Below are 22,973 nucleotides of genomic sequence, written 5' to 3' on the forward strand. Positions count from 1 at the left end.
GGGCCCAGGGTAATGCGCCCCCAGCAGCATGGGGCTGCGAGAAATCCAGACGCAGCCAGCCGGCCAGCTTTGCGGCTGCGTTGGATTTGAGCAAGGGAAGGGGGCCATGCAAGCTGTAATGCCCCTCGCCCTGCTGCAGCTGACCGCGGCCGAGGTGCGGCGGGTGGAGCAGGCGGAGGCGGCCCGCGGGCAGCTGGTTGACACTCTGGACCGCCTCAAACAGCGGGTGGCCAACGTGGAGTGAGGTTGGGGCCCTCCGGAGTGGCAGCGGCGGCGGCAGCGACGAATGGTGCCACGACGAATGGTGCCACTGGAGCAGAGCAGATCCGGTTGATTGGTCAGCAGGTTGACCAGCCCGGGGGGGTATGATTTAGTTTGCGAGATGCACGCAGATGCACGCCGCCGCATCAGCGGCACGTCAGCCCCCTTGCATTACTGTCAGCTGTTGGCGTTGTGTCCATACTTTTACGTGTTGCTTGTCTTCCCGCCCTGCCTTTCATTGAGCTTTACTTATTACCGATCGCGAGCGCTGCAATTTTGATGTGTCTTGTTGTCCCCCAAGTGTGGGCCGGCTGTGGGCTGGCTGTGAGTGCCTGGCGCTTTGTCATCCTCTCCTCTTCGCCATCAGAAGCTGTGACCTGTGACACCGATGAGACTGCCGGCATGGTGGGAGCGGCACGGTGGGCAGTGCCGACGGCACACTGAATGGGTCGCGCCAGGGCCAGCCTGCCCGCCTACAGCAGCATTGCAACATTGCCGGCAGAACATGTGATGCCAATAGACTTCTGTAGGTCTTTGCATGTTCAACATGTGCTGTGTCGAAATGGCGGAACATTCAGCTGTCCCAGAAATCTCTGTATTCGTGTCTTGTGGGGTTGAAAGTGACTATCGGATGCCGCTGCAAGCGACGTTTGCGCAAGCAAACGGCGCCTTTCCTCCGAGCCCGGCACGTCATCACCGCCGCTCAACCCTTGCCGTGCCTGGCCCAGACCGCCCAGGTTGCATCTGGCAGTGTCCTCTGCCAGCGGCCACAGAGCCTGTTCCCTCGCCTGGCGCAGCCTGCTCGCTCACTGCAGCTTGACCCCCGCCGCTGGGTCGACTTCAGGCACCATGCAGAGGATCGCGCAGGCCGCCAGCAAGCTGGCCCGCCGGGGGTTCCACTCTAGCGCCGTGAGGGCCGCAGATTACGAGCACGCCCCCAACATGGTGAGCAGCTGCGGCTGCAAGCGCCAGCAGGTGTTAGGGGGTATGTGCGCCCATCCCCAGGATGCCCGCCTGCCGCCTCCCACCCGCCCCGCCCTCGCGCCAATGGCGCCGACCGCACTTGACCGCCGTGTTGATTGCGCCTGTGCTGCAGTACAACCTGCCGGCCATGAAGAACCGCAAGCTGAAGGTGCGCGCCGTGCCACGCTCGAGGGCATCAGCTCGGGCGGAGGCTGGGCCAGCGGTCCAGAGGGACAGCACGCACATGTGCAATTTTGAGAAGCATACACTTGGGTGACATCGTTGTGTATGACCCACTTGCATCCCCCTGCTTCATGCTGCAGATGGGCCTGGGCGTGGGCGCGGTTGTGCTTGGCGGCGTTGCCATCCCTGTGGTCGCTGCGGAGCTGCAGTTCTGGAAGGCTCGCGCCAAGTAAAGCAGCCCGCCTGCCGACCGCGCCGCCGGCTGAGCCACTGGCGCGGCGTCCACGGCTAGAGCTGTTTTTGTTGCAGCGCGTGCAGCCTAGCTGGGGGGAGGGCATGAATGATTGCACCACCTGACACGGCGGCTCAAGCCCCGCCCTGTTGCGTCGCAACTAGCGCACCACCCCCTGCCCTGCCTGTGCCCTGCGTGTACCTGGAACCCGGCGCTTGCGTCGCTCCCTGGCCTTGCCCTTGACTGTTTGTTTGCACTGCATCAATTTGTGTCACACTGGCAACACCTTTGCGAAAATGAACAAATTGGGCAGGATGGTTGATGCAAATTTGGGCCAAAAGCGCCCATGCATGCCAACCGAGCGAAGCACAGCACAGCAGGACATGCTGGGTCCTGCGCAACACCAAAAGCACCCAGAACCCCAATCTTCCAGCCTTGCAAATGTGGTAGTCGCGCAATTGCGTATACGCCTTGTCCCTTTCGGCGCCCCGAAGCCAAGGACTCTTTCGGAGCCGTCTGACTCAGCACGAACCCGCGGCTCATATCGATTCTCGAACTCGTTGCCCTCGAGTGGAATAGTTGCGCAGCAGTGAGCGCTGCCCACGCGCCGTGCAGCCAACTTCCGACACTGCCCACTCACTGCCCCCGCCGCCGCCGCCTGCTCCGCTTTGCCGACCAACAGAGCTCCACACGGCGGCCATGTGGGAGTTCCAGGATGTCCTCAACCAGGTGTGCCCCGCTAACTTTGCCTGGCCCTGCCATCGGCGATGGCATCACTCTCTTCCCCTCGCCCATGCAGCGCTTGCTGGCGCCGCCAGCGCCCCGTTCCGGTGCCGCCCGCACCATACATGCCCCTACCCCTTCCCCGGTGCAGGACCTGGCCATCCTGCTGGTGATGGCCGCTGGAGCCCTGTCAGTGTGGCGCACCCTCGTCTTCCGCCAGGTATCTGCGCCTGGCGCTGCGCCGCCTCCCTCATCCGCCTTGGCGCCCACCAGCTGCCTGCCACCCCGCCTTTGCTGCCTGGGGATCCAGCCGTGCCGACGCACGTCCTTGTGTCCTCCTTCCACAGCACGCCCCGCATGCATGCACCCCGCCCCTGGCACGCGCAGGACGACATGCGCATCTTCAACGTCTTCCTGTTCAAGTTCACGCTGCCGGCCAGCGTGATACTGGGGCTGGGCCTGAAGACAGACCTCTACAGTGAGTAGACTTACAGTGAGTGCAAGGGAGGGTAAGCAGGGCAGGTTGCGCGCAGGCAGGGCAGCTGCGAGGCCAGGCAATGCTAGCAGCTGCAGCATAAGGCAAGCATGCGACTCCACGCACGGCGAGCCAGGGATGGCCTGCTGTGCCCCAGCCCTCGAGCCAACCGGCTGCGGCCGCCGTGCGCCCCACGCTGCCCCTGCAGAGGCCGACATCTGGCGCTTTGTCGGCGCGTTCCTCGTGCGTCTCATCAGCTGGCCACTGCCAGCAGGGCTGCTGCCCGTACCAGCGCCGCTGCAGGCGGCCCACTTGGGCATCCCATCCGCCAAACACCTCCCCACTCCTGTTCCCGCTGGCTGCAGATGATGCGGGGCATCATGCTGGCTGCCTGCGCCCTGGTGTTTGGCGGGCTGCTGCGCCGCTCCCTGGGCGAAGTGACCGCCAACTGGCTCAGCACCACCTGGATCAGCACAGGTGAGAGAGCTTGCTGCGGCAGTGGCTGGAGTTGGCACACCGCTGGAAGCTAGGCTCGTGCTCATATGCCTGCACGGCAAAATTGAGGCCGCATGGATGGAACGCAGCAGGCCAGCAGTGCGGTGGCCTTGCCCTGTGCTCCCACACCCACTCGTTCACCTCTGTGCGCCTCCACTCCTCCGCCTGCCATTGGCCATGCAGTGATCCTGGGCACGCCGCTGCTCCGGGCGCTGCTGGGGCCGCAATATGCCAACCTGGGGGTGGTGGCAGGCATCAGTTCCTTCATTTTTCAGCTGCCGCTCATGCTCATCCTCTTTGAGGTGCACACCTGGCGCCAGCAGACCATCCATGGCGCACTGCCGGAGCAGCAGCAGGCGCCGCCGCAGCCGCAGGGGCAGGATTCTGCGGCGGAGCGGCGCCGTGGCGGCGATGACGGCTCGCAGCGCGCTGGGGACGGGTCCAAGCGGCTGGCTGCGGCCAAGCAGCAGCCCACGGTTCTGTCGGTGGTGGATGCCAGCAGCGTGCCGCCGCCCCGCGGCGCGGCGGCCGCGGGGCGCAGCAGCCTGGGCGACATGATGAGGCAGCGCCTGCTGGGCTGCATGGGGTGGCACATGACGCGCAAGCAGGTGCTGGTCGGGCTGGCCACGATGCTGGTCCAGTGCATGGATGCCTGCCGGTGCTGCTGCCGTGCCTGCTGCCCTCCCCAGCAAGCCCTGCTGCCCTGCTGGCCCTGCCGCAATGCTGGCACCCTGCCTTGTCCCGCCGCCGTGTCGTCTCATGCCGCTGGCTGCCGCGCCCCTCTCTGCTGCAGGGCCAGCGCCTGGGGCTGCGCCTAGTGATGAACCACGTGCTGTGGGGTGTGGGCCTCGGCTTGGTGCTCTCCCTTTCCACCCTGGGGCCCCGATACCTCAACCCTGGCACCCTGCCGGCCCAGCCCAACTGCACCTACGCCGTGGGAGCCGGCTTCATCTTCCTGCTGCTCGAGTACTTTGCTCGCTGCACCGAGCCGGTGGCATTCTTTGCCACAGGCAAGCAGCCCGTGCGTGCAAGGGGCGAACACACGAGCAGGCATGCGTGCTGGGGCCGGACAGGCGGCTGCCTGCCGCTCCGGATGCTGGGTCATCACCCAGAGACCCCGCCGCTGCCTCCCGCCTGCAGGCATGTGGATGGTGAGGCCGCGGCCCATTGCCACCGGGTGGCTGCGGGCCGCCGCTTACATGGCGGTGAAGCTGGTGCTGGTGCCGGCTCTCATGGTGGGCTGCTGCTTTGCGGTGGGGCTGGAGGGCGCGAATGCGCGGGCCGCGGTGCTCGTGGCCACGCTGCCTGTCTCAGCAGGTGAGGCCCCGCACGCATGTGTTGCCCAGGGGTGTGTGTGTGGGTGGGGGGGAGTGGAGTGGGCAACGGCTTTGCATGCAGCCAGCGGACCCAGCATGCCGGCAGCGCCTTCTCAGAGTCAAGAGTCACTCGCAAGTGACCTCTGCCTCCGCCTGCTCCCTGCAGCCGCCTTTGCGCTGAGCAAGACGTACTCTGTTGGGGAGGACGTGGCAGGTGGGGCTGCTGCTGCATGGAGTCGGCAGGGCCCGCTGCACCTTCATGCTTCCTGTCGTTGAGCCAACACGCGCCTGCCTGCCTCCTGCACCACCTCTCTCGGCCTGCGTCGCAGTGACCAATGTGTTCCTGGGCAACCTGCTGGTGCTGCCCACCACCATCGCCTGGCTGGAGTTCATGGATGGCATCGGCTTGTTCATGGTGGCGCCGAAAGCCACGGCGCCGGCGCCGACCTGCGTGGCCTGGGATGCATGACGGCAGTATAAATCAGGACCAGCCGTTCTGCGAGTTGCAAGTCCAGTTTGTGTACTACGAGTTGGGACCTGTCCCTGTTGAGCCGTCAATGAGGTTGTTTCGCACACTGTGGTGGGTGGCGGCGGCGGCGGCCAGCTCAGCGGCGGAGACGGGCCCCACAATGGGACGGCGCCCTCCTCGCGAGTGCGACACGATCTCACATCGATCGACAGGTGCTGGGACAGCCACGGGGAGCTGCCCTGAATGGAGCAGGCTCATGTGGAGCAGGCTCTGCAGGAGCAGCTGGCGGCTCTGGTCGATAGTGCTGTGGAGCGTGTGCTGCACTCGATTCCAGGCGATGGCCTGCTGGAGCTGCAACTAGCCCGACAGGAGAACGCCGACCTGCGGGCAGCGCTCAGGGAAGTCCAAGCCGTGGACGATGCAGAGATCAAACGCCTGTGGGGATACATCGGTGAGTGCCACTGCGCCGATGCTTGGCTGCCGGGTTTGGGCTGCCGCCGCTCGCTGCCGCCTGTCACCGTGCCGCTGCTTGTGCCGCTTCCCCCTCGCTGCCTGCCCGTTTGCAGTTCAGCTAGAGGCCAAGTGCACCGAGTTTCAAAGGCTAGGCGCGGGACAGCCTCACGTGGAAGCCTCCCTGCGATTGGAAGCAGCTCCGCAGGCAGCAGAGGTGGGGCCCGCTGCGGCAGCCGCCGACGGCGACGTCACAGCTGCCCAGCCTTCGCCCTCGCAGCAGCTCCAGTGGAGGGCCGCCCGGCTGCGGCAGCAGCTGGATGCCAAAAGTGCCGAGCTAGCAGCCATCCAGGAGCAGCTGCGGGAGCAAAGCGCCGCGGCACGCGCCGCAGAAGAGCAGGTGCAGGCGGTCCAGGCGCGGGCTGCGGCTGCCGACCAGCGCGCAGCGGAGGCTGAGGCCAAGTGGCAGGCGGGTGATGCGGGGCGGCGCCAGCTGCAGCAGCAACTAAAACACCAGGCTGCTCCTCGCAGAGATGCCGCTGAGCTGCCTGGTTCGCAGCCGGCTGTGCCATGCCCAGCTACTGCCGCCTCCCAACCGGCGGCCGCAGCAGTTCCGGCGCTTGCCGGCACAGCAGACGCAGCTGCCGCCGCCTCGCTGCCGCAGCTGCTCCAGGACTTCAAGCAGCAGATCGAGGCCAGCCTGCGGCAGGAGCTGCAGCAGCGCCTGCTGCCCCAGCTGCGCCACGAGATCTCTGCGGCGGTGCAGCTGCACAGCCAGCAGCAGGCGGTGCCCCAGCCACGCAGCATGTCGCCCTCGGTGGCACACCAGCCGGCGCCCCCGCCGCCGCTGGAGTCGCCACAGGGTGCATCGGGGCCAGGCCGGCCGCCGCCGCCGCCACCGCAGCAGCAGCAGCAGCAGGCGGTGCCTGCTGCGGCTGCCAACGTGGCGGGCGCCACGAGTCGCGCCCGCTCTCCCTCCACCTCCTCTGTCATGGATATCAGCGAGGAGGACGAGGCGCCGCCGCCGCCGCCACCAGCCAACCCGCGGCAGCCTGCGAGCCGCCAGGCGGCAGACGACAGACGCGTCCCGCCGGGCTTCTCGCTGCGCGCGCAGCAGCAGGCGCCCAAGCCGGACCAGCAGCCAGCCGACCAGCTGCAGCCTGTGCGTGCCCAGCCGCAGGCTGTGCAGGCAGCCGCGGTCCCATCACCCGCCAGCGTGGCGCCGCCTCGGCCCCTTCCATCCCCGCAGCAAGCTGCCGCTGGGCAGGTGCTGCTTCCACCGCCGCCGCAGCTGCACCTGCCTGCGCAGCCTGCCTCTTGGCAGCAGCCGTCATTGCAGCAGGCGGCGGTGCCTGGCGGGGCTCGTGGGGTGCAGGGGGAGGCTCAGCAGGCCCAGCCGCCGCTCGCCGGGTCCGCTGGTGCTCAAGTGGCGGCTGCCGTTGCCGCAGCGCGAGCTCTGAGTGCCGGCCTGACCAGTGCAGCGGCACCGGCAGGCGCCCAGCCGAAAGCAGGCAGGGCCATCACCACAGCGCCAGCGTCGCAGGAAAAGCAGCAGCAGCAACAGAAGCCGCAGCAGCAACAGGAGAAGCCGCAGCAGAAGCAGCCGCCGCAGCAGCAGAGGGAACAGCAGCGGGCCGCAGCTGCGGTGGCAGAGGCCAGCGATCAGCCGGCGGCCGCGCCTCGAGCGCCTGCTGTGCCTGCTGGCGCACCTCCTCAGCAGCGCAGCCAGGAGCAGCATGACGCAGCGCAGGCCGAGGCGGCAGCAGAGGAGCTGCCTCCCTGGCTGGCAGTGGCTGCCTCCATTCGTGCCCAGCAGCGCCAGGCGGCGTCGCCAGGCGAGGCTGGCCGCCGCAAGCTGCACCAGTGGCAGCAGCTGGCGACGGCGCACGCCGACACGGCCCCCGGCCGCCCGCCCAAGACGCTGCCGTTTGCGGTGGCCGAAGGTGGGCCGTGTGACCACGTGCGCTGGCGTTTGAGTGCAGCCAAGTCGTGTGCATGCCGCTGTGCTCACGCTGTGGTGGCTTGTACTGCCTGCACAGGCGCCGACCCCGTAGACATCGTGGCGCAGGCAGCTGCCGGGCAGCTGCCGTACTGCTGCCCGCCTTGCAGAGCAGGTGCGTGCCGGGGTGGCGGGCACGCGCGTGCTCTGCAGGCACGCTTTTGTTGCAGCCATCTTTCCCACCGACAGCTGCAGCAGCGCGCATGTGCAGTGTCACTGAAACCTGCCCTGCCGCCTGCCCCACCAAACCTGCTGACCCTCTGTTGCCTGCCGCCTGCCCTGGGTTCCCTGCCCGCGCGCCCCGTCTCCTGCCTGCCTCCCTGCAGTGTTTCCCTCGCAGGAGGCTTACCTGGAGCACCAGTCCCAGCAGCAGCATGCAGACACATGCCGCTCAGTGTACAGCGCATACACAGGTGTGCCATCAGGGGCGGGCATGGGCGCCAGGCGGAGCTGCAGCAAACGGTGGCTGACTTTGCGCATGCTTGGCAGCCCTGCATGCGGCCGCGAGCCTGTTTGAACGCCGCTGGACGGCGGCACATCAGGGGCGAAGCATTCCCCCGTGCTGCCGTGGCTGCCTTGCAGGCAACGTGATTGCGCGGAACCGGGAGGCTCAGATCAGCCGTGTGGCTGGCGGCAGCCCCAAGGTCAAGCTGACCCCCGAGCAGCGCAGCCAGCAGGTGTGCTGCGTGCAGCAGGCTGTCGGCATGCGCCCGCGGGAGGGCACTCTTCAGTGCTGTGTGAAAGCGCCTGTCCCGGCATGCAGCTGATCGAGGTGCAGGTTGGGCATGCTGATCGCACCCCTGCTCTGGCGCCCGCTGCCCTGCCTCTGCGTGCAGTTCTGCTGCCTGGCCTGCAGCCGCGTGTTCATTCTGGAGCAGTTCATCCACCACCTCGTCTGCGCCAACCACCTCCAGAAGTGCCAGGTGCAGCTGAGCGCGTTTGGCAATGCAGCAAAGCGGCAGAAGGTGTAGCGCTGCAGTGCCTGCCCGCTTGCCGCCGGTTGGCTGCAGCGGTTGTCGGCCCCATGCATGGGCAAACCCTTGTAAAGCGGCGGCGCGAACAGTGGACTGCCAGCTGGATTACATGAATCTCAGCGGCAACATTGCATTTAGCGGCAAGTGCTCGGCTGCAGGGCTTCAGCGCTGCTGCCGCTGCTCCTGCGCCAGCAGCTCCTCGGTGCAGCGCAGCAGCGTCTGCAGCTCCTGGGCCGAGGGGTTGCCGCTGCCCCGCCACCTCAGCCGCCCGCGGGAGTCCACCAAAAACACGTACCTGCTGAGCAGGGCGTGACACGTCATGGGCAGTCAGCGCTGGCGGGATACAAGCAGGTGCAGATGCGGGGCTCCGGGCAGATGCCCTGGCATGCGGGCAGGCTGCCAGGGCCACGCCCCCAAGGCTGCCTGCCAGCCCTGCCGCCACGCGCGCACCCGGTCAGTAGGTTGGTCAGCTGCAGCGCCTGGCGCAGCGCCTGCATGTCGCCAAAGTGGTGCAGGTGGCGGCAGGGCAGGGCATACTTGGCGGCGGCGCCGGCCCCGCTGCGCAGCAGCAGCTGCTTGAAGGGCCACATGCGCAGGACCTGCATGGCCATGGCACGCACACGGCAGCCAGCTGAGGGCGCAGACATGCATGCAGAGCGGGCGAGGTGCAGCAGGCCGCCGCGGACACGGGAGCGGCAGCAGCAACGACACGGCCCCGGCACAGTCCCAGCGGAGCACGCCAGCGCGTGGAGGCCGCCTCACCATGCCCTCCACTATTGCCAGCTCGTACAGAGCCACGCCGCTGCGCCCCTGGAAGTGCTCGCTGAAGGGTGATGCCCACGCTTCCAGCATTGGCTGCGCCCCCGCCCGGAATGCCAGGCACACCAGACTGGCTGCGCACGGTTGCAGGCCGCCACCTGCTTCCCCACCGTCGCCGCTGCTGCTGCTGCTGCTGGGAGCTTCTGCTGCTGCCGCTGCTGCGCCTGCTGCTTCCTGACTGTCGCTGTTGCTGCTGCTGCTGGCATCGGGGGGCGGGAATGTGGCGGGGCTGCCATCCGACTGCACCACTTGCATGCGTGGGAAAGCCGGAGCCTGCAGGCCACATCGGCGGTGGCCAGACATTCAATCATCTGGTAGCAGTCAACAGCTGCTGCTGATACAAACGTCCAGGCTCCCACAGTGTTTCCAGCGGCAGCCTGCTGCAGGCTGGCAGGCGCAGATGCCGCAGCCAGCGGGCAAAGCAACAGCGCAAAAAGCAACAGCAGCGCCCACGCACATGGGAGGCGGGCACCAGCCGCTCGGGCGCCCGGAACACCTTGCCCTTGCTGTCTCTGAAGTCCCGGAAGTCGTCGAAATAGCCCCGCTGCATCTCCTCCTGAAACCACGAGCAGGCAGCGGCTTCGACAGAAGTTCAATGTGAACCTGATCGCAAACAAGGGCAAGCACGGACCCCGCCACCGGATGCTGCGAGCAGCATTGTGCAGCGGCTGCGCCCACCTTGAGCTGCGCCTTGCGCTTCGCCCGCTGCTCCTTGCTGAAGATCTGCAGTGGCAAGCAGCCAGCTGCAGCCAGGTCACGAACTTGCCACTTGTGGCGGCACTAGGCACCGCCGCCTCAGCCCGCCTGGGCGACCCAAAGCCCTCGTCCCCATCCCATCACAGTCCCACCTCGAACAACTTCATTCCACGCTCCTGCTGCAGCTGTGCAGCCAGAGCCTGGGCCGCTGCGGGCAGTGCTTGTCGCAGCGCGCTGCGGTGCCTGGCTAAGGCCAGCATCGGGCGTGCTGGTAGTTGTATACAATGCTGCAACCCAGTGAGCGCGTTCTTTGAGGAGGCGAGCACCGGCTGTGCTGTGGCAGGCGGCTCTGCCCTTCAGGGAGGCAACTGCAAGGCCCTGATCACGTAGGCAATACCCGATGCGCTGAAGGTTAACCTTTTCGATGCTGCTGCTGCTGGGCGTGATGCGCCCTCCACTGGTGGGCGGTTTGGGCAGCTTGCAGCGCTCCCTTTCGCATATGCGACCCGTGATTCGACTGGTGGATTGCCCCCGCTCGCCTCTGGCACACCATCCGCTGCACTGCACATCGAAACTCGCAGTCGGGGCTGTCGACGGCTTCCTTGCACCTCAATTGTGACTCCCCCAGCCTACCAAGCCACGTAGAAATGTCTGCCCAGCAGGTAGGGAAACCAAGTGCGGGAGCGCCTGAAGCCCTACCCCATTCCCAGCGTTTTGTCCTGCCCCCGCCCCCACTGGTCACTCGCCTCCTGTCGCTCGCCTGCTGTGCATCAGCAGGCCGCGCTGCTACGCTCCACGCGGCGAGCGCCATGGCCCGCCACCGCCGCCGCCCGTCGCCACCGCCGCCTCCGCTGCCCCCGCCCTGCCCTGGTCGCCGTCTCGGCTGCGGCGCAGGCCCGCGACCTGACCGCCTTCATAGCCCGCCTGCCCAAGGCCGAGCTGCACCTGCACGTGGAGGGCAGCCTGGAGCCGGAGCTGATGATGGCGCTGGCGGCGCGCAACCACGTGACGGTGCCATACGCCGACGTGCAGGCGGCCCGTGACGCGCGCGCCTCCTTCACCTCCCTCCAAGACTTCCTCAACCTGTACTACGAGGGCATGTCGGTGCTGCTGGTGCGCCACCACAACCCCCTCTGCTGCTCGCGCGTGTTTCGGGAGCAGCCGAGCGCCTGCCGGGCGGTGCTGCAGTGTGACCGTGCTTTTTCAGCTGAGCGTGTGGGCACGTTTCCTGGTGCGCCGCTGCAGACGGAGCAAGACTTTTTCGACCTCACGGATGCATACCTGGCGCGGGCGGCGTCCGAGGGCGTGCGCCACACAGAGATCATGTTTGACCCGCAGGCCCACCTCAACAGGTGAGCATGGGGGCGCGCATGGTCCCCGGCAGCTTATCGCTGTGCGCACAGGTCGTGATGGCAGCGCCTCCCATCACCGGCCCCCGCAACACGGGTACAGCAGGGATGGCGCACAGAGGGCCGCTGCCCTGCATGCATGGCGCTCGCCAACGGCGGCAGCGCCAGCTGCTGCTCCCCAGCAGCGCTGCCCGACGTGCGTCCCCGTCACACCGGCCCCTACCACTGGCCCTCTCACCCGCAGGGGCGTCCCCTTCTCCACTTTCTTTCCGGGGCTGCAGCGGGCGGTGGAGGAGGCGCCTGCGCGGCACGGCCTGACTGCCTCCCTCATCATGTGCTTCATGCGAGACTTAGGGGCAGAGTCAGCTGCCGACGTGCTGCAGCAGGTGCCGGTGGATGTGCGCATGCCTGCGTGCCTGCGTGCGTGCGTGTGGGGATGCTGGTGGCGGGTGGGGTTGGGCAGGCGGCGGCACCGGCCACTTGGCAGTAGCCGCATGCGGCGACAGCGGCGGGGCAGCTGCTGGCTTGGCCACCTTAGCTGGTCAGCCGCGCCTTTTCGCCCAGCATGCCCGGCACCGGCATCAACACCTCCCACCCAGCCCGACCCCTGCCGCTGCCGTGCGTGTGGCGTGCCGCAGGCAGTGCCCTACCTCCAGCACATCTCGGGTGTGGGGCTGGACTCTGCTGAGCACGGCTACCCTCCCTCCCTGTTTACCGAGGTGTTTAAGAAGGCCGGAGAGCTCGGGCTGAAGCGCATGGCACACGCAGGTGTGCTCCCGCCAGCAGGCTGCGGCTGCGGCTGCGAGTTGTGTTGCTCATCGGCCCAGCGAGCAAGTGCCAGCCGGGGCAGCGAGGTGGCGCCCTTGTCGGGCGCCCGCCGGCCGGTGCCCCGCTCGACGATGCTCAGCCACGCCGGTGCCTGCCTGGGCCTGCTCTTCGCTGCCTGCAGGTGAGGAGGGCGGGCCCGAGAACATTTGGTCGGCCATGAAAGACCTGCAGGTTGACAGAGTGGACCACGGTGCGAGCCAGCTGCTGCAGTGCGGGGCTGCTGCTGCCGCGCCCTGGGAGCTGCCACGTGACCTCCCTCCCCGCTCCGCCCGCACCCCACCCCGACCGCCACCACCACCGCGCACACAACGCAATGGCCCCCAGCCCTGTGCTGAAGCAAGACAGCCCCTGCCCTCCCCTGCCGCAGGCGTGCGCTGCCTAGACGACCCGCAGCTGGTGGCGCACCTGGAGGAGACGCAGGTGGCGCTGACCGTCTGCCCGCTCAGCAACCTGTGCCTCCAGGTGGGTGGCGGGGGACGGTCGGCTGGTCAGGGGGGCGCCGGCGAGCATTTGGCGGGTGCCGTGCCGAGCGCTGGGGGCACTGCTGGGACGCAGGATGGCCACACGGTGGCCCACATGTATCACACACCGCGCGCCTGAGGGAGGGACAAGGAGGCCACTTGGCCAGGCACGCATCACCCACCACTACCTGGCCATGCCCCCCGCGCCTCCCTGCCGCCTGCAGGTCTACCCCGGCAGCCTGGGGGAGAAGCTGCGCCAGCTGCTGCAGGACACCAAGGTGGCGGTGACGGTCAACTCCGATGACCCCGCCTACTTCTTCCACGCCGACAGCGGCGGCGGCTACGTGAACGCCAACTACACCTATCTTGCGAATGTGGCCGGGCTCAGCGCGTCGCAGCTGGCCCAGCTGGCGGCCGCCGGCTTCCGGGCCAGCTTCCTGGACGACGTGGCCAAGCGCCAGCACATCGCCGCCGTGGCTGCCGCGCTGGAGGAGTGGGAGGCGGCGGCCGGCGCCACGGCGTGAGCTGCGCCGCGGTTCCGCCGCAGCGGGCGCGGGCACAACCCCAAAGTTGCCAGGCACCTCACCCCATCAGAACAATCACCGAATACCACCCACCACTGTTGACACCGCTGATATTGACACTGTGTTTTCGGCAACACTGCGGTGCCCCTTGCCCAATCCTTCACGAAATCCTGTCCCGCAGCCAGCTGACCTGAAATGCCTTCTACTTTGCCGATCTATATGTTGTATGCTCACAAGTTGCACCAATGGCCAGTCCTAAAGTGCAGGTGCAAAGGCTGGTATGCGTGCAAGCGGGAGAAAGGGAATACACAAGGAGGTGAATGGGTGGAGGAACAACGGGGAGCTCAAGAGAGGGGCATAAGCATGTGACAAAAACGTGAACAAGGGGAAAATGCAGGCAAGCAGGAGTAAGGAGCAAGAAACAACCCAGCAAAAGTCAACGGCACCGAGCTTTGTGGCACGGGCGCTCACAGCTGGCCGCCGCTATGGCCGCCGCCGCCGCAGCCCGAGCCGCCGGAGCAGCAGGCCGCCCCTTCCACAAACACAGTCTCCAGCTCGCTGGAGGCGCCCACAGGTGCCACCTGGCGCACGATGGGCCCGCTGGGCCGCTCCCCTGCGTGCCCAAACAGCAGCGCGCCAATCGCAAAGCCGCCACAAACTGCCAGGATGACGCCCACGTTGAAAGTCATGACCACCAGCATCAGCGCTGCACACAGGGCAAGTGGGGCAAGAGGGAGGCGGGGCTCAATAAGCGGCCGCACTGGCTGCATGCAACCTCCTGGGCCCCCAGGAGCACGCCCGGGTCGGCAAGGTCCGCAGGCCAGGCAGGGCAGAGGCAGGCACGCCCGGGTCGGCAAGGTCCGCAGGCCAGGCAGGGCAGAGGCAGGCAACGGCAACGGCGGCACTGCCCCTGCTTTGTTTCCTGTCAAAGGCCCACCCCATCCCGGGCTGGAGGCCCACCCTCCCCTCACTCACAGTAGTCAAGCAGCATGACCACAAAGGTGAAGACCGCGCGCCAAAAGTTGCGGCGGGCCTGGGCCCGGGTGATGAGCTGCACGCCGCAGCAGGCGAGGGCGCCCTGCTGGCCGGAGCCGCGCCGCCACGGCGCGCGGCGGCTGGTGGGCACCAGCGTGCCGTCGTCGGGGGCCACGGCGGCCCCGCCGCCGCCGCAGCACGTGGGCACCTCTGCCAGCTCCGAGTCTTTGCTGCCAGAGGGCTTGATGCCGCCGGCGGAGCCGGAGGCGGCGCTGTCGGAGGAGGCCGCAGAGGGCGAGCCGTTCTCCAGGCCGCAGCACAGCGACGGCCCGCGCGCCTCTGCCGACCATCGCATCTCCACCCGCAGCCGCACGGCCTTGAGGAACTGCAGGTGTGGGGACACGGAGGGGAGTGCACAAGAACAGGATGTGGTTGGGGCCGATGCCAGAGGTAGGAGCTGTGATGGGGAGAGGCGGAAAGGCAGGGGTGTGCCCAGCCCGGCCGTGCAAGATCAGGCCAGGAGAACTGCTGCCCACCTGCGTGAAGACTGCCAGCACGCACATGCTGATGCACAGCCCGATGTACTGCCCGGCTGCGAGCCACAAGGGAGAGGGAGGCGGAGGGGCACAGGTGAAGGCCAGGCATCAGCAGGGCATTGACCTCCACCTCTGTGCATCCAGGTACATCCACCCAGGCGGCGGGACCGCCGCGCCACTCACTGCTGTTGGGCACCCATTCCTTGAACAAGAAGATGTCTCGCGTGCTCTGGTGCATCCACATCTTCATAGGAGGGAGCGCGCTGCTGCTGCCTGCGAGCGCACAGCCACAAAAACACATGCCATGTAGAATGCCACGCCACGTGCAGGCACACTCCGGGACAGGGTTGGCTGCTGGCGAGGGCCAGGCTGGCAGGGAGGGCGGGAGGGCGGAGCGTGCACCACGCACCGTCTGCCGCGTCGCCGGAACAAAACATGGGGAAGGCGGCTGCCAGGGTCTGGTTGCTGCAGAACACCTGCCAGTTCTGGCACTGCGACATGTCGGGCATGGCTGCAGGGCAGGCAGGCAGGCAGGCCGGGCAAGCAAGAGCGCAGGCGTCATGCGGCGTGCGAGCACGGTGGGCAGGCAGGGAGCCGGTGGTGCCCGTGCGCCCTTGCTGCCTGGCATCAGCGAGGCAGGCGAGTGGAGCACGACAGGCACAAGCTCGTAAGCTCGTAACAGGAAATTAAAGGCGGGGCTCACAGATGCAGAGCTTGGAGTAGATATTGAACAGCTCGGGGCAGGCCTTGAAGTTGGTGCGCCCGACCGAGGTGCAGTTCTGGCAGCCGTCCATGGAGTGGCTGGTGCACACGCCCTGCAGCAGAAGGAAGCGGGTGTGCGGAGCGTGCACGTGTGGGTGAGTGGGGTGCTGCCTTGCTCTCGGGCAGCCTGGGCCCGGCAACGAGGCCGGCGGAGGGCCCACGGGAGGGCCCCCGCCGGCGGCACCCGCTGCAACGACTGGCTCAGCGGGCTGACTGGTTGCAGCAGCAGCCGCCGTCAGCTCACGTCAATGTCTGCTTTTGTCTGGAAAGTGGTCGGCACGTTGGGCGCCACGCCGGGCTGCAGGCACTGCTGCACTTTGGTGGTGTTTGTGCACAGCGCGTTGTGAGCCTCGCAACCATACATCTGCAGTGGGTTGGGGCAGTTTGGCTGTGGTGAGTGAGCTGGATTCAAACGAGCGAGCGGGGCAGCAGCCGGGTGAGCCCGGCGAGGGCGCTGCTGCAGCCGGGCAGCGGCAGGCGGCCCAGCCAGCATGGCATGGCATCGGCAGGAGGGCGGGCGCACCTTGCTCATCGCGTCCGCCACACAGATGTCACCCACGAGCGAGGCCGGGGAGCAGAAGGGCGAGTCGACGTTGGCCTGGCCAGCCTGTGGTCAGGCAGCGCAGCAGGCAAGCGCAGATGCGTTGGGGGCCGCCTGCCAGCACACAGGACGAACAGCCCAGCCCCGCATGGCTGCCCTCTGCCAGCCACCAGAGGCACGCGCTGGGGCAGTCCTCTTGAGTCAGCGCTGCCGCTGCTGTCGCTGCTGCTGCCGCTGCCCGCCACCACCGCCTGGCTGGATGCCGCACCTGGCACTGCGTCCACATGGAGCACCCGATCATAAAGGGCATCTCCTGGCACAGAGTATCCAGGTCGCTAGTCCAGTCTGCAGGGGCGGGATGTGGGGAGGCGCAGCAGTGGAGTTGCCAGCCGACACATTGGGCGCGCCTGGTACGCAAGCTCCGTACCAGGCAGGCGCAGGTACAGGGTACAGGCAAGAAGTCAAGGCGGCGCCAGGCGGAGACGCAGCACCACCAGCGGCAGCAGCCTCCCAGCACCTGCGGCGCTGCGCTCAAAGCCGGCGCAGGCGTCGGCTGCTGGGTCTGTGTAGCAGGGGTCTGTCATGTTGCCGCTTGGCATGACTGCGAAGCGCGGGGAGAGGCGGAGCCTCTAGGAGGCAGGGTGGGTGGAGGGCGCCATGGCGGAGCCTCTAGGTCGCGGTCAGCGGCCACAATGGAGCAGAAACCCGGCAGCTGTGCACATCCCAGCAGCACATCAAAACTGCTTGTGGAGGTGCGCGCGGGACAGCGGCGGCGGCGGGGCGGGCGATAGCGATGAAACCGCCGCCGGTGCTCACCCTCGCCCTTCACTGCGGCCACCAAGCAGAGGAGCACCAGAACCAGGGCGCCCGACGAGGGCCGCGCCATTGCTGCCGGTGCTTGCAAACCCCGCGGATAAGACGCAGCCGAGCCCTCGGCTGGCGCTGGATTGCACCCTGGGGTGCTGCAGGTGTCACAGTGAGCAGGGCTCGCTGCTGCGCTCGAGCAACGAGGTGCTGGTACAGTGCTCAGCCACACTCCACCCCGCCAGCGAGAACTGCAGACGGCGGCGCGCCTGGTGGGGGTCGAGAGGAGGATGGTGTTTGATCCGAAAACAAGCATGGCCCCGCTGGGGTGCAATAATGGCGCCCCATGCATTCGCCGCCCTGCGCGCTGTGGGTGGCAGCGCACCTTCTTTGCGGCGGCTGCGCATGCATCCGTCGCATGCCCCAATTCTCAGTCGCACAGCTTACAACAGCATTCCCCAAAGGTCCTTTCATACAGCTTCCGTATGGCCTCGGTCCCTGCTGAACCCAAGGACCGTGTGCCGATGCCCGCAAACTGCCGCGGCAGGGTGGGCGGCGCCGCCAGCAGCACCATCCGGCCGGTGCCGTGATCGAATCGGTACCACCGCCGGCTGCATCCTGGACGTCCTTCTTCGTCATCAAACACGTATACAGGCTTGCCCAGCCGTGCCGCCATGAGGACCGCCCAGGCTGTGCCCCCCGCCATGCAGTCGCAGGGCAGCCCGGTTTCCTCGTGCCTGCATTGGAGGAAAAATTGCAGCACCATTAGCTGTGAGCCTCACTGTGTGATGCAGCCAACCAGCTGCCCGCTGGAGGCGGTGGGCCAGGCAGCCAAACTTGCCTGGTGATGCAGGCAACCGCATACATGGCGTCTGCCCTGCTGGCTTGAAACCAGTTGCGCCGGACGTAGTTCACCTTCTGTTCTTTTTGTTTCTGCGGTAGGCGACGGACTTGTGCACTGTCAGCCTGTGGGGATCACGAAATTCAATAGCGCAGGACAGCGGCGCACCGGCAAACCGGCGCCCAGCAGTGCATCCGCCGCCAGCAGTGCATTGTCGGCTTGCTGCAGCTCTTCCCGGCCCAGCACCACGCTGGTGGGGTCGTGTGGATTCGGGTCATCGAAGGGGCGGTACGACCTGGTGACGACCTGAGGAGAAGTGAGGTCACGCCGGAGCTGAGCTCGGTGCGGTTGGCTGCTGCGGCGGCGGCGGCGGCGCCCAGGCGGCAACAGATGTCTCGATGCTTCTCGCTCCTCACTCGACATACATTTACAAGGTGAAGAGCCTGCAAACACTCCCTGATCGCAGACTCGAACGCACCCCAAACACTGAGCCCTCCTTCTTCCAAGCCTCGTCGGCTCCAGGACTCCCTCCGCTGTGATTGGTGTATTCAGATGCCATTAATAATGCAAAGCTCAGATGGGGCAAAACTGTTTGCCCCAGGAGGAGACAGAGCTGGCGCCGTACCTGCCCGTCGAGCACTACGCCATGCCGGCGCTTTGGCCGAGCAGGTATCAGTGCTTTATTTTTTAAACAAGAGATTGCCAGAAACCAGCACATCAGAGCTCCTGCTTGTCCTTGGCCTTCTGCCCCGACTGGAACTTCTTCCACATGCTCCGCGCCTTCTTCGCCGCCGACCTGACGCCGTCGCGTGCGGCCGCAGCCGCCTCCTTGGCCGCCCCTGCCACGCGCTGGACATTCTGCAAGGCCGGCCGCCAAGCAGCGCACAGCGTCAGCGCCTTTGACAGCAGCAGGAAGGACCGGCGCCGGCTCACATGGCTGCGGCAGACGGGACCGGGCGCATGCGCCGCAACGATCGACCAGCCACGGCAGCCGCGGCGCACCGTGCGCGTCGTGTATGGCTCCTTGCCGCCCTCGATGTGGTGCCAGTCGATGGGCTCCCCTTCAAAGTCGGCCGGGTCATCAGCATCCTCGTCATCATCCTCGTGCCCCTCCGGCATCCCATACTTGGAAAGGAGGTCGTCCCGGCTGTACAGGCTGCCCTTAAGGCCCTTGTCCTGCACAGCGCAGGCAGCAGGGAAGCCGGCCCTGGGCATCGTAGCAGGCCCAGACCGTTGGCAGCTGGCCCAGCTTGGCACGGTGGAACCCCGGCCTGAATGCCAAGCCGCAGCAGCCTCAGCGCAGCGCCTCACCTCCATCTCTCCCATCATGCGCTCCAGGTTCTGGTCACCCTGCGCCATGGGCTCAAAAGGCGGCCCCGGCGGCCGCTCCTGCAGGGACACACACGGTCAGGGCCGCACGTACGAGGCTGAGCTGAACCGATCCTCTCTCATAGGCCACAGAAAGCGCATCCAGGCGGGGGCTGAGCCATCACAGAGCTGCTCTGCCGCACCTTGGGCAGCGGCGGCGGCTTGTACTTGCACACTTGCGTCTCCTCGTAGCACAGCCAGTTGTTGAACTGGGCCCGCGTCTTCTTGCCCTGTGGGATAGGCACCGGCACCAGCAGGTGGGTGAGTGGCTGCTGCATGACGGGGGCCCGGCGAGTGTGCACGTCCTGGCGTGGCTGAACCCTGGAGCTCAAGCCCAGGTGCAAGCACTGCATCAAGCGCAGGTGCAGCTAGCAGCCCACCAGCCCCAGCACCAAGCCCACCGTGAACAGCATCTCAGCAATGTCGGTGTCGTGCTCCCCCATGATGCGCTCCGCTGCCGCCTCAATCGTCTTGCACTCCACCCCGCACTTGCCCACCTGCGGTAGCGCGCGGCAACGGCATTCAAAGAACGAACAGCGACTTCACATGCCACCAGCGGCTGACTGGCCTGCCCAGCAGGTGTGGAGTTCAATGCAAAGGGCTCTGCAGCGCAACTGCAGGTGGGAGAGAGATGTGCTGCTCCCGATGTGCTCGCATGCTGCGCCTCGCCTGGTCCATCTCCTTCACAACCAGCTTGTCCCCCTTCTCCACCAGGTCCAGGCTGGCGATCCACTCGCCCTCGGCCCGCCAGGCTGCACCGAACAACCAGAATGATACCAAGCCACGCTCGTGAGATTCAGACAGCCAGCTGCACATGCATTGGGCCTGGTCTTGGGCCCGATCAACAGGCAGCTGGGGCCAGGAGAGGCAGCGTCTCAGCAAGTTCAGTTTCAGTTTCAGTTGAGTCACTGACCTGTGGTGATCTTCTCCATTCGCTCGATGATCTTCATCTCATCCACCTGCAACCACATAACACGCACATTGCACTGCCGATTCAGCGCATGGACCGCGCATGCGCACCGCAAACAGGACATGAGGCCGCATGGAACAAACAAGCCGCTGCCCGCTGCGCGCCTTGTTTGTTGGGCTGGCTGCCTTCATCATCTCCTTGACCTGCCGCCACGCGTTCTTGGTCAGCAGCTCGCACACCTGCACAGCGGACGCGTAAACATTCAGACCGGGCAGACGAGCAAGGAACCTAGGAGCTTCCAGAAGCGCTAGGCCGCAGCAGCTGGTGGTCTGTGCATGGAAGACTGCGGGTTGGTGCACGGCAGTGCCAGCTGCTGCAAACTCTGCGCGGCCCTGTGACTCTTGCCTGGCACTGGATGTACGGGATGTCAGCTAGCCGTGGCTTCTCCTTGGGCGGCCCACTGCCACCCATGCCACCCATGCCCCCCATGCCGCCCATCTGAGCGGCGGCGGCAGCGACGAAGGCTGCCGCCGCCATCGCCAACAGCGCTTGCCGAGCGGCGCCCATTGCTCCCACTGCAGCACCTGCAAGCTCACGGGCGTGGCAAGCGTGAGATGCCGCGATCACGCCTGAGCGCCTAGAGAGCTCAGCAATCCTGGGAGCGCAAGCACTGCGCCTGCCGCCTCACCTCAGATGCCAGCCAATAATGCACGATCTGCTGCAATGCGCGGGCGCCTGCACACCGGCCGCACGGGCCCGGCCTGCGTGGCAACATGTACAGCCGTACAGCGACCGCGGTGGCGCGCGAAGCCTGTGTGGCGAAGCCTGTGTGGCAGGCATATTACCTGCCCTGCAATTCAGCTCTGTAGATTTACAACGTCATGGGAGGAAATCTGCCAGCGGTGTGTTGGCGGTTGTGCGGCGGTTGCAGGTAGGGCTCGTCAGGTGGAAAATGAGCTCAGAGACAGAATGAAACAGGGTGCAAAACATGGGTTCATTTCATCAATAGCATGACGTCCAGCAGCTCACAATTCGTCCCAGGCGTCCTGCACAGGAGGAAGCAGGTCACCCACATAGGTGAGCATTGGCATCAGCACCCCTGCCGTCAGCCCCCGAACAAGCACACACCTGGCCACCAGGGGGGACGTAGCCCGCTTCCGCCTGAGCCATCGCCCGCTTGAGCGCTGCGTCTACTGACATATCATCGTCTGCAGGCAGCCGGGAGCAGGGCAGGCAAGCCATGAAGCCACCACAGAGATGCTAGCTCCCTGGGCGCTGCAACCAAGCGTGCCTCAATGGATCCCCATGTGTATCATGAAAGACAAATAACTCAGCTTCCCCAGGCGACTCACCATCCACCCGGTCTGCCTCCTTCACCCCCAGCTTCTCCATGAGCTCTTCCCGCAGCTTCTTGTTGTTGGCCAGCCCCTTGTCCTGCACCAGGCCGGGGGCGCCAGGAGATGCGCACGACGGGCACATCACACACTGGCGGTCACGGGCTGCACCTTCCACAAAGCACGCACCTCCAGCCCGCCCAGCATGGCATCGATGCTTTGGTCGCCCTCCTGCCGCGGGTCAAACGGCGGGCCAGGCTTGCGGCCCTGCACTTGCAGCAGTGTCGGCAGGACCGCTAGGAGTCAGAAGGGCACTTGCCCAGGGTCGTGCTTTGCGGTGCAGTGCAGGCCCTAATCACACCCTCACACACCACCCGCATCTCCAACGGAGCCCTACATTTGGCAGCGGCGGCGCATCCTTTTTGCATGCTTCCGACTCATCCCAGCACAGCCACCTGTTGAACTGCGCGCGATTCATCTTGCCCTGCGGGTCAAGCGGCGCAAAGATGCTGGGATTCCAGCGCGGCCGGGAGCCCTTCAGCAGGCCCAAAGCAGTGCAGTGAGCACACTGTGAACAGGATCTCAGCGATGTCGGTGTCGTGCTCCCCCATGATGCGCTCTGCCGCCAGCTGCACAGTCTTGCACTCAGACCCGCAGTTGCCAACCTGCGGCAGTGCAGGGGCAGGAAGCCAGTGGGTGGATGCCTGGTGGCCCAGTGCATGCCTCATGGACTAGTTGCTACAGCCCAGCAGCAGCACACCTGCCCCATCTCCTTCACAACCAGCTTGTCCCCCTCCTCCACCAGGTCCAGCTTGGCCATCCATTCGCCCTCGGGCCGCCAGGCTGCAGCAGGCAGGCAGCTGCGGTTGCCGAGTCAGGCTGCGGCTGCGGCGGAGAGAGGCGTGTTGACTCCAGAGAAGGAGACGAGTCTACTCGCCTGTTGTGATCTTCTCCATGCGCTCGATCACCTTGTTCTCGTCCACCTGCATGGGGGCGAGCCTAGGCGTGAGGTTCCTGCAACAGGGGTGGCGGCCAGCGTCCCGGCAGCTCCCACAAGGCATGCATGCTGCCAGGCTCACGGGGTTGGCAGGTGTGGACGCTTTCTTCATCTCCTTGACCTGAAGCCACGCATTCTTGGACAGCAGCTGGCACACCTGCGCCCCAGCCATTGCATTGCAAACATGAGCCACAAGCATGCAGCAGTACGTGCAGGAGCGACGTGAAGGAAGGTGGTGGGCGGCAGCGCGGGTGGCGGTGGGTGGCTGGCGCGGCCCTTTTCCAGCGCCCCCTTACCTGGCACTTGATGTATGGGATGTCCTCGGGTCGCACGGCATCCTTGGGCCCACCCACAACCTTGCCTTTTTTCTGGGGCGCATCCGCGGCAGCCAGCGGCGCGAGCGAGGCCGCCGCCGCCGCCAGCAGCAGCCCCAGCAGCGCAGCTGTGCGCATGGGCTGCAACCTCTGAATTTTTCAGGATCGGGCAAATGCGTTTGTGGGCCTGGGGGCTTGGGTAGGAGCAAGAAGAGTTGCCCGTCGTCCTCGGTAGCTCCTTGCCCCTGTTCCCGTTGCAGGCACACGGTGGTAAGCACGCAGGTGATGCAAGCCAATGGCCAAAAGGTGTTTGTGCTGTGCCAGCGTGCTGGGCTTAGCACGCCAACTGGACAAGAGGCCCTGCAGTCCTCTCA

At 66.3% G+C, this 22,973-nt stretch overlaps 9 protein-coding genes across 9 annotated transcripts in view; 4 read left to right on the top strand and 5 right to left on the bottom strand.

Annotated features, from left to right (window-relative positions):
- CHLNCDRAFT_137054 (hypothetical protein) overlaps nucleotides 1-244 on the top strand; it is a gene marked incomplete at both ends in the record, with an annotated part of 5,918 nt that extends 5,674 nt beyond the window's left edge. The window contains one exon of the mRNA XM_005845245.1: nucleotides 140-244. Coding sequence (XP_005845307.1) covers nucleotides 140-244 — 105 coding nt within the window. The remainder of the gene's footprint in view (nucleotides 1-139) is intronic.
- Nucleotides 245-2,338: 2,094 nt separating this feature from the next.
- On the top strand, nucleotides 2,339-5,117 carry CHLNCDRAFT_137056 (hypothetical protein; the record flags this gene model as incomplete). Its single annotated transcript, XM_005845246.1, has 10 exons — nucleotides 2,339-2,368; nucleotides 2,514-2,582; nucleotides 2,750-2,840; nucleotides 3,046-3,080; nucleotides 3,203-3,314; nucleotides 3,516-3,940; nucleotides 4,126-4,357; nucleotides 4,473-4,649; nucleotides 4,815-4,862; nucleotides 4,978-5,117. 10 exons carry the CDS (start codon nucleotides 2,339-2,341, stop codon nucleotides 5,115-5,117), a joined length of 1,359 nt encoding a protein of 452 aa, XP_005845308.1.
- Nucleotides 5,118-5,360: 243 nt separating this feature from the next.
- Nucleotides 5,361-8,537, top strand: CHLNCDRAFT_137057 (hypothetical protein; the record flags this gene model as incomplete). Its single annotated transcript, XM_005845247.1, has 8 exons — nucleotides 5,361-5,568; nucleotides 5,684-6,040; nucleotides 6,176-6,729; nucleotides 6,859-7,510; nucleotides 7,607-7,681; nucleotides 7,893-7,979; nucleotides 8,149-8,243; nucleotides 8,403-8,537. 8 exons carry the CDS (start codon nucleotides 5,361-5,363, stop codon nucleotides 8,535-8,537), a joined length of 2,163 nt encoding a protein of 720 aa, XP_005845309.1.
- A 165-nt stretch (nucleotides 8,538-8,702) lies between these two features.
- Nucleotides 8,703-10,315, bottom strand: CHLNCDRAFT_137058 (hypothetical protein; the record flags this gene model as incomplete). Its single annotated transcript, XM_005845373.1, has 6 exons — nucleotides 8,703-8,835; nucleotides 8,991-9,139; nucleotides 9,303-9,632; nucleotides 9,817-9,915; nucleotides 10,038-10,082; nucleotides 10,208-10,315. 6 exons carry the CDS (start codon nucleotides 10,313-10,315, stop codon nucleotides 8,703-8,705), a joined length of 864 nt encoding a protein of 287 aa, XP_005845435.1.
- A 248-nt stretch (nucleotides 10,316-10,563) lies between these two features.
- CHLNCDRAFT_36553 (hypothetical protein) lies at nucleotides 10,564-13,217 on the top strand (the record flags this gene model as incomplete). The annotated part of the gene is made up of 8 exons (XM_005845248.1): nucleotides 10,564-10,717; nucleotides 10,830-11,168; nucleotides 11,301-11,407; nucleotides 11,649-11,790; nucleotides 12,043-12,172; nucleotides 12,354-12,422; nucleotides 12,600-12,694; nucleotides 12,918-13,217. The coding sequence occupies exons 1-8, from the start codon at nucleotides 10,703-10,705 to the stop codon at nucleotides 13,215-13,217; spliced, it is 1,197 nt and encodes a 398-aa protein (XP_005845310.1). The 5' UTR covers nucleotides 10,564-10,702.
- A 467-nt stretch (nucleotides 13,218-13,684) lies between these two features.
- CHLNCDRAFT_137060 (hypothetical protein) lies at nucleotides 13,685-16,917 on the bottom strand (the record flags this gene model as incomplete). Its single annotated transcript, XM_005845374.1, has 11 exons — nucleotides 13,685-13,923; nucleotides 14,193-14,577; nucleotides 14,729-14,784; nucleotides 14,912-15,001; nucleotides 15,138-15,239; nucleotides 15,432-15,543; nucleotides 15,735-15,854; nucleotides 16,014-16,097; nucleotides 16,300-16,376; nucleotides 16,549-16,632; nucleotides 16,848-16,917. 11 exons carry the CDS (start codon nucleotides 16,915-16,917, stop codon nucleotides 13,685-13,687), a joined length of 1,419 nt encoding a protein of 472 aa, XP_005845436.1.
- A 1,476-nt stretch (nucleotides 16,918-18,393) lies between these two features.
- Nucleotides 18,394-20,491, bottom strand: CHLNCDRAFT_137061 (hypothetical protein; the record flags this gene model as incomplete). The annotated part of the gene is made up of 9 exons (XM_005845375.1): nucleotides 18,394-18,534; nucleotides 18,679-18,852; nucleotides 18,988-19,065; nucleotides 19,188-19,274; nucleotides 19,425-19,541; nucleotides 19,732-19,796; nucleotides 19,958-20,003; nucleotides 20,158-20,193; nucleotides 20,354-20,491. 9 exons carry the CDS (start codon nucleotides 20,489-20,491, stop codon nucleotides 18,394-18,396), a joined length of 882 nt encoding a protein of 293 aa, XP_005845437.1.
- A 488-nt stretch (nucleotides 20,492-20,979) lies between these two features.
- CHLNCDRAFT_137062 (hypothetical protein) lies at nucleotides 20,980-22,108 on the bottom strand (the record flags this gene model as incomplete). Its single annotated transcript, XM_005845376.1, has 7 exons — nucleotides 20,980-21,000; nucleotides 21,083-21,162; nucleotides 21,307-21,388; nucleotides 21,478-21,555; nucleotides 21,686-21,772; nucleotides 21,858-21,953; nucleotides 22,049-22,108. 7 exons carry the CDS (start codon nucleotides 22,106-22,108, stop codon nucleotides 20,980-20,982), a joined length of 504 nt encoding a protein of 167 aa, XP_005845438.1.
- A 109-nt stretch (nucleotides 22,109-22,217) lies between these two features.
- Nucleotides 22,218-22,737, bottom strand: CHLNCDRAFT_137063 (hypothetical protein; the record flags this gene model as incomplete). The annotated part of the gene is made up of 3 exons (XM_005845377.1): nucleotides 22,218-22,271; nucleotides 22,368-22,442; nucleotides 22,582-22,737. The coding sequence occupies 3 exons, from the start codon at nucleotides 22,735-22,737 to the stop codon at nucleotides 22,218-22,220; spliced, it is 285 nt and encodes a 94-aa protein (XP_005845439.1).
- Between the last annotated feature and the right edge of the window lie 236 nt (nucleotides 22,738-22,973).

This window comes from Chlorella variabilis, assembly GCF_000147415.1.
Source record: "Chlorella variabilis unplaced genomic scaffold CHLNCscaffold_18, whole genome shotgun sequence".
Lineage (NCBI taxonomy): Eukaryota > Viridiplantae > Chlorophyta > Trebouxiophyceae > Chlorellales > Chlorellaceae > Chlorella > Chlorella variabilis.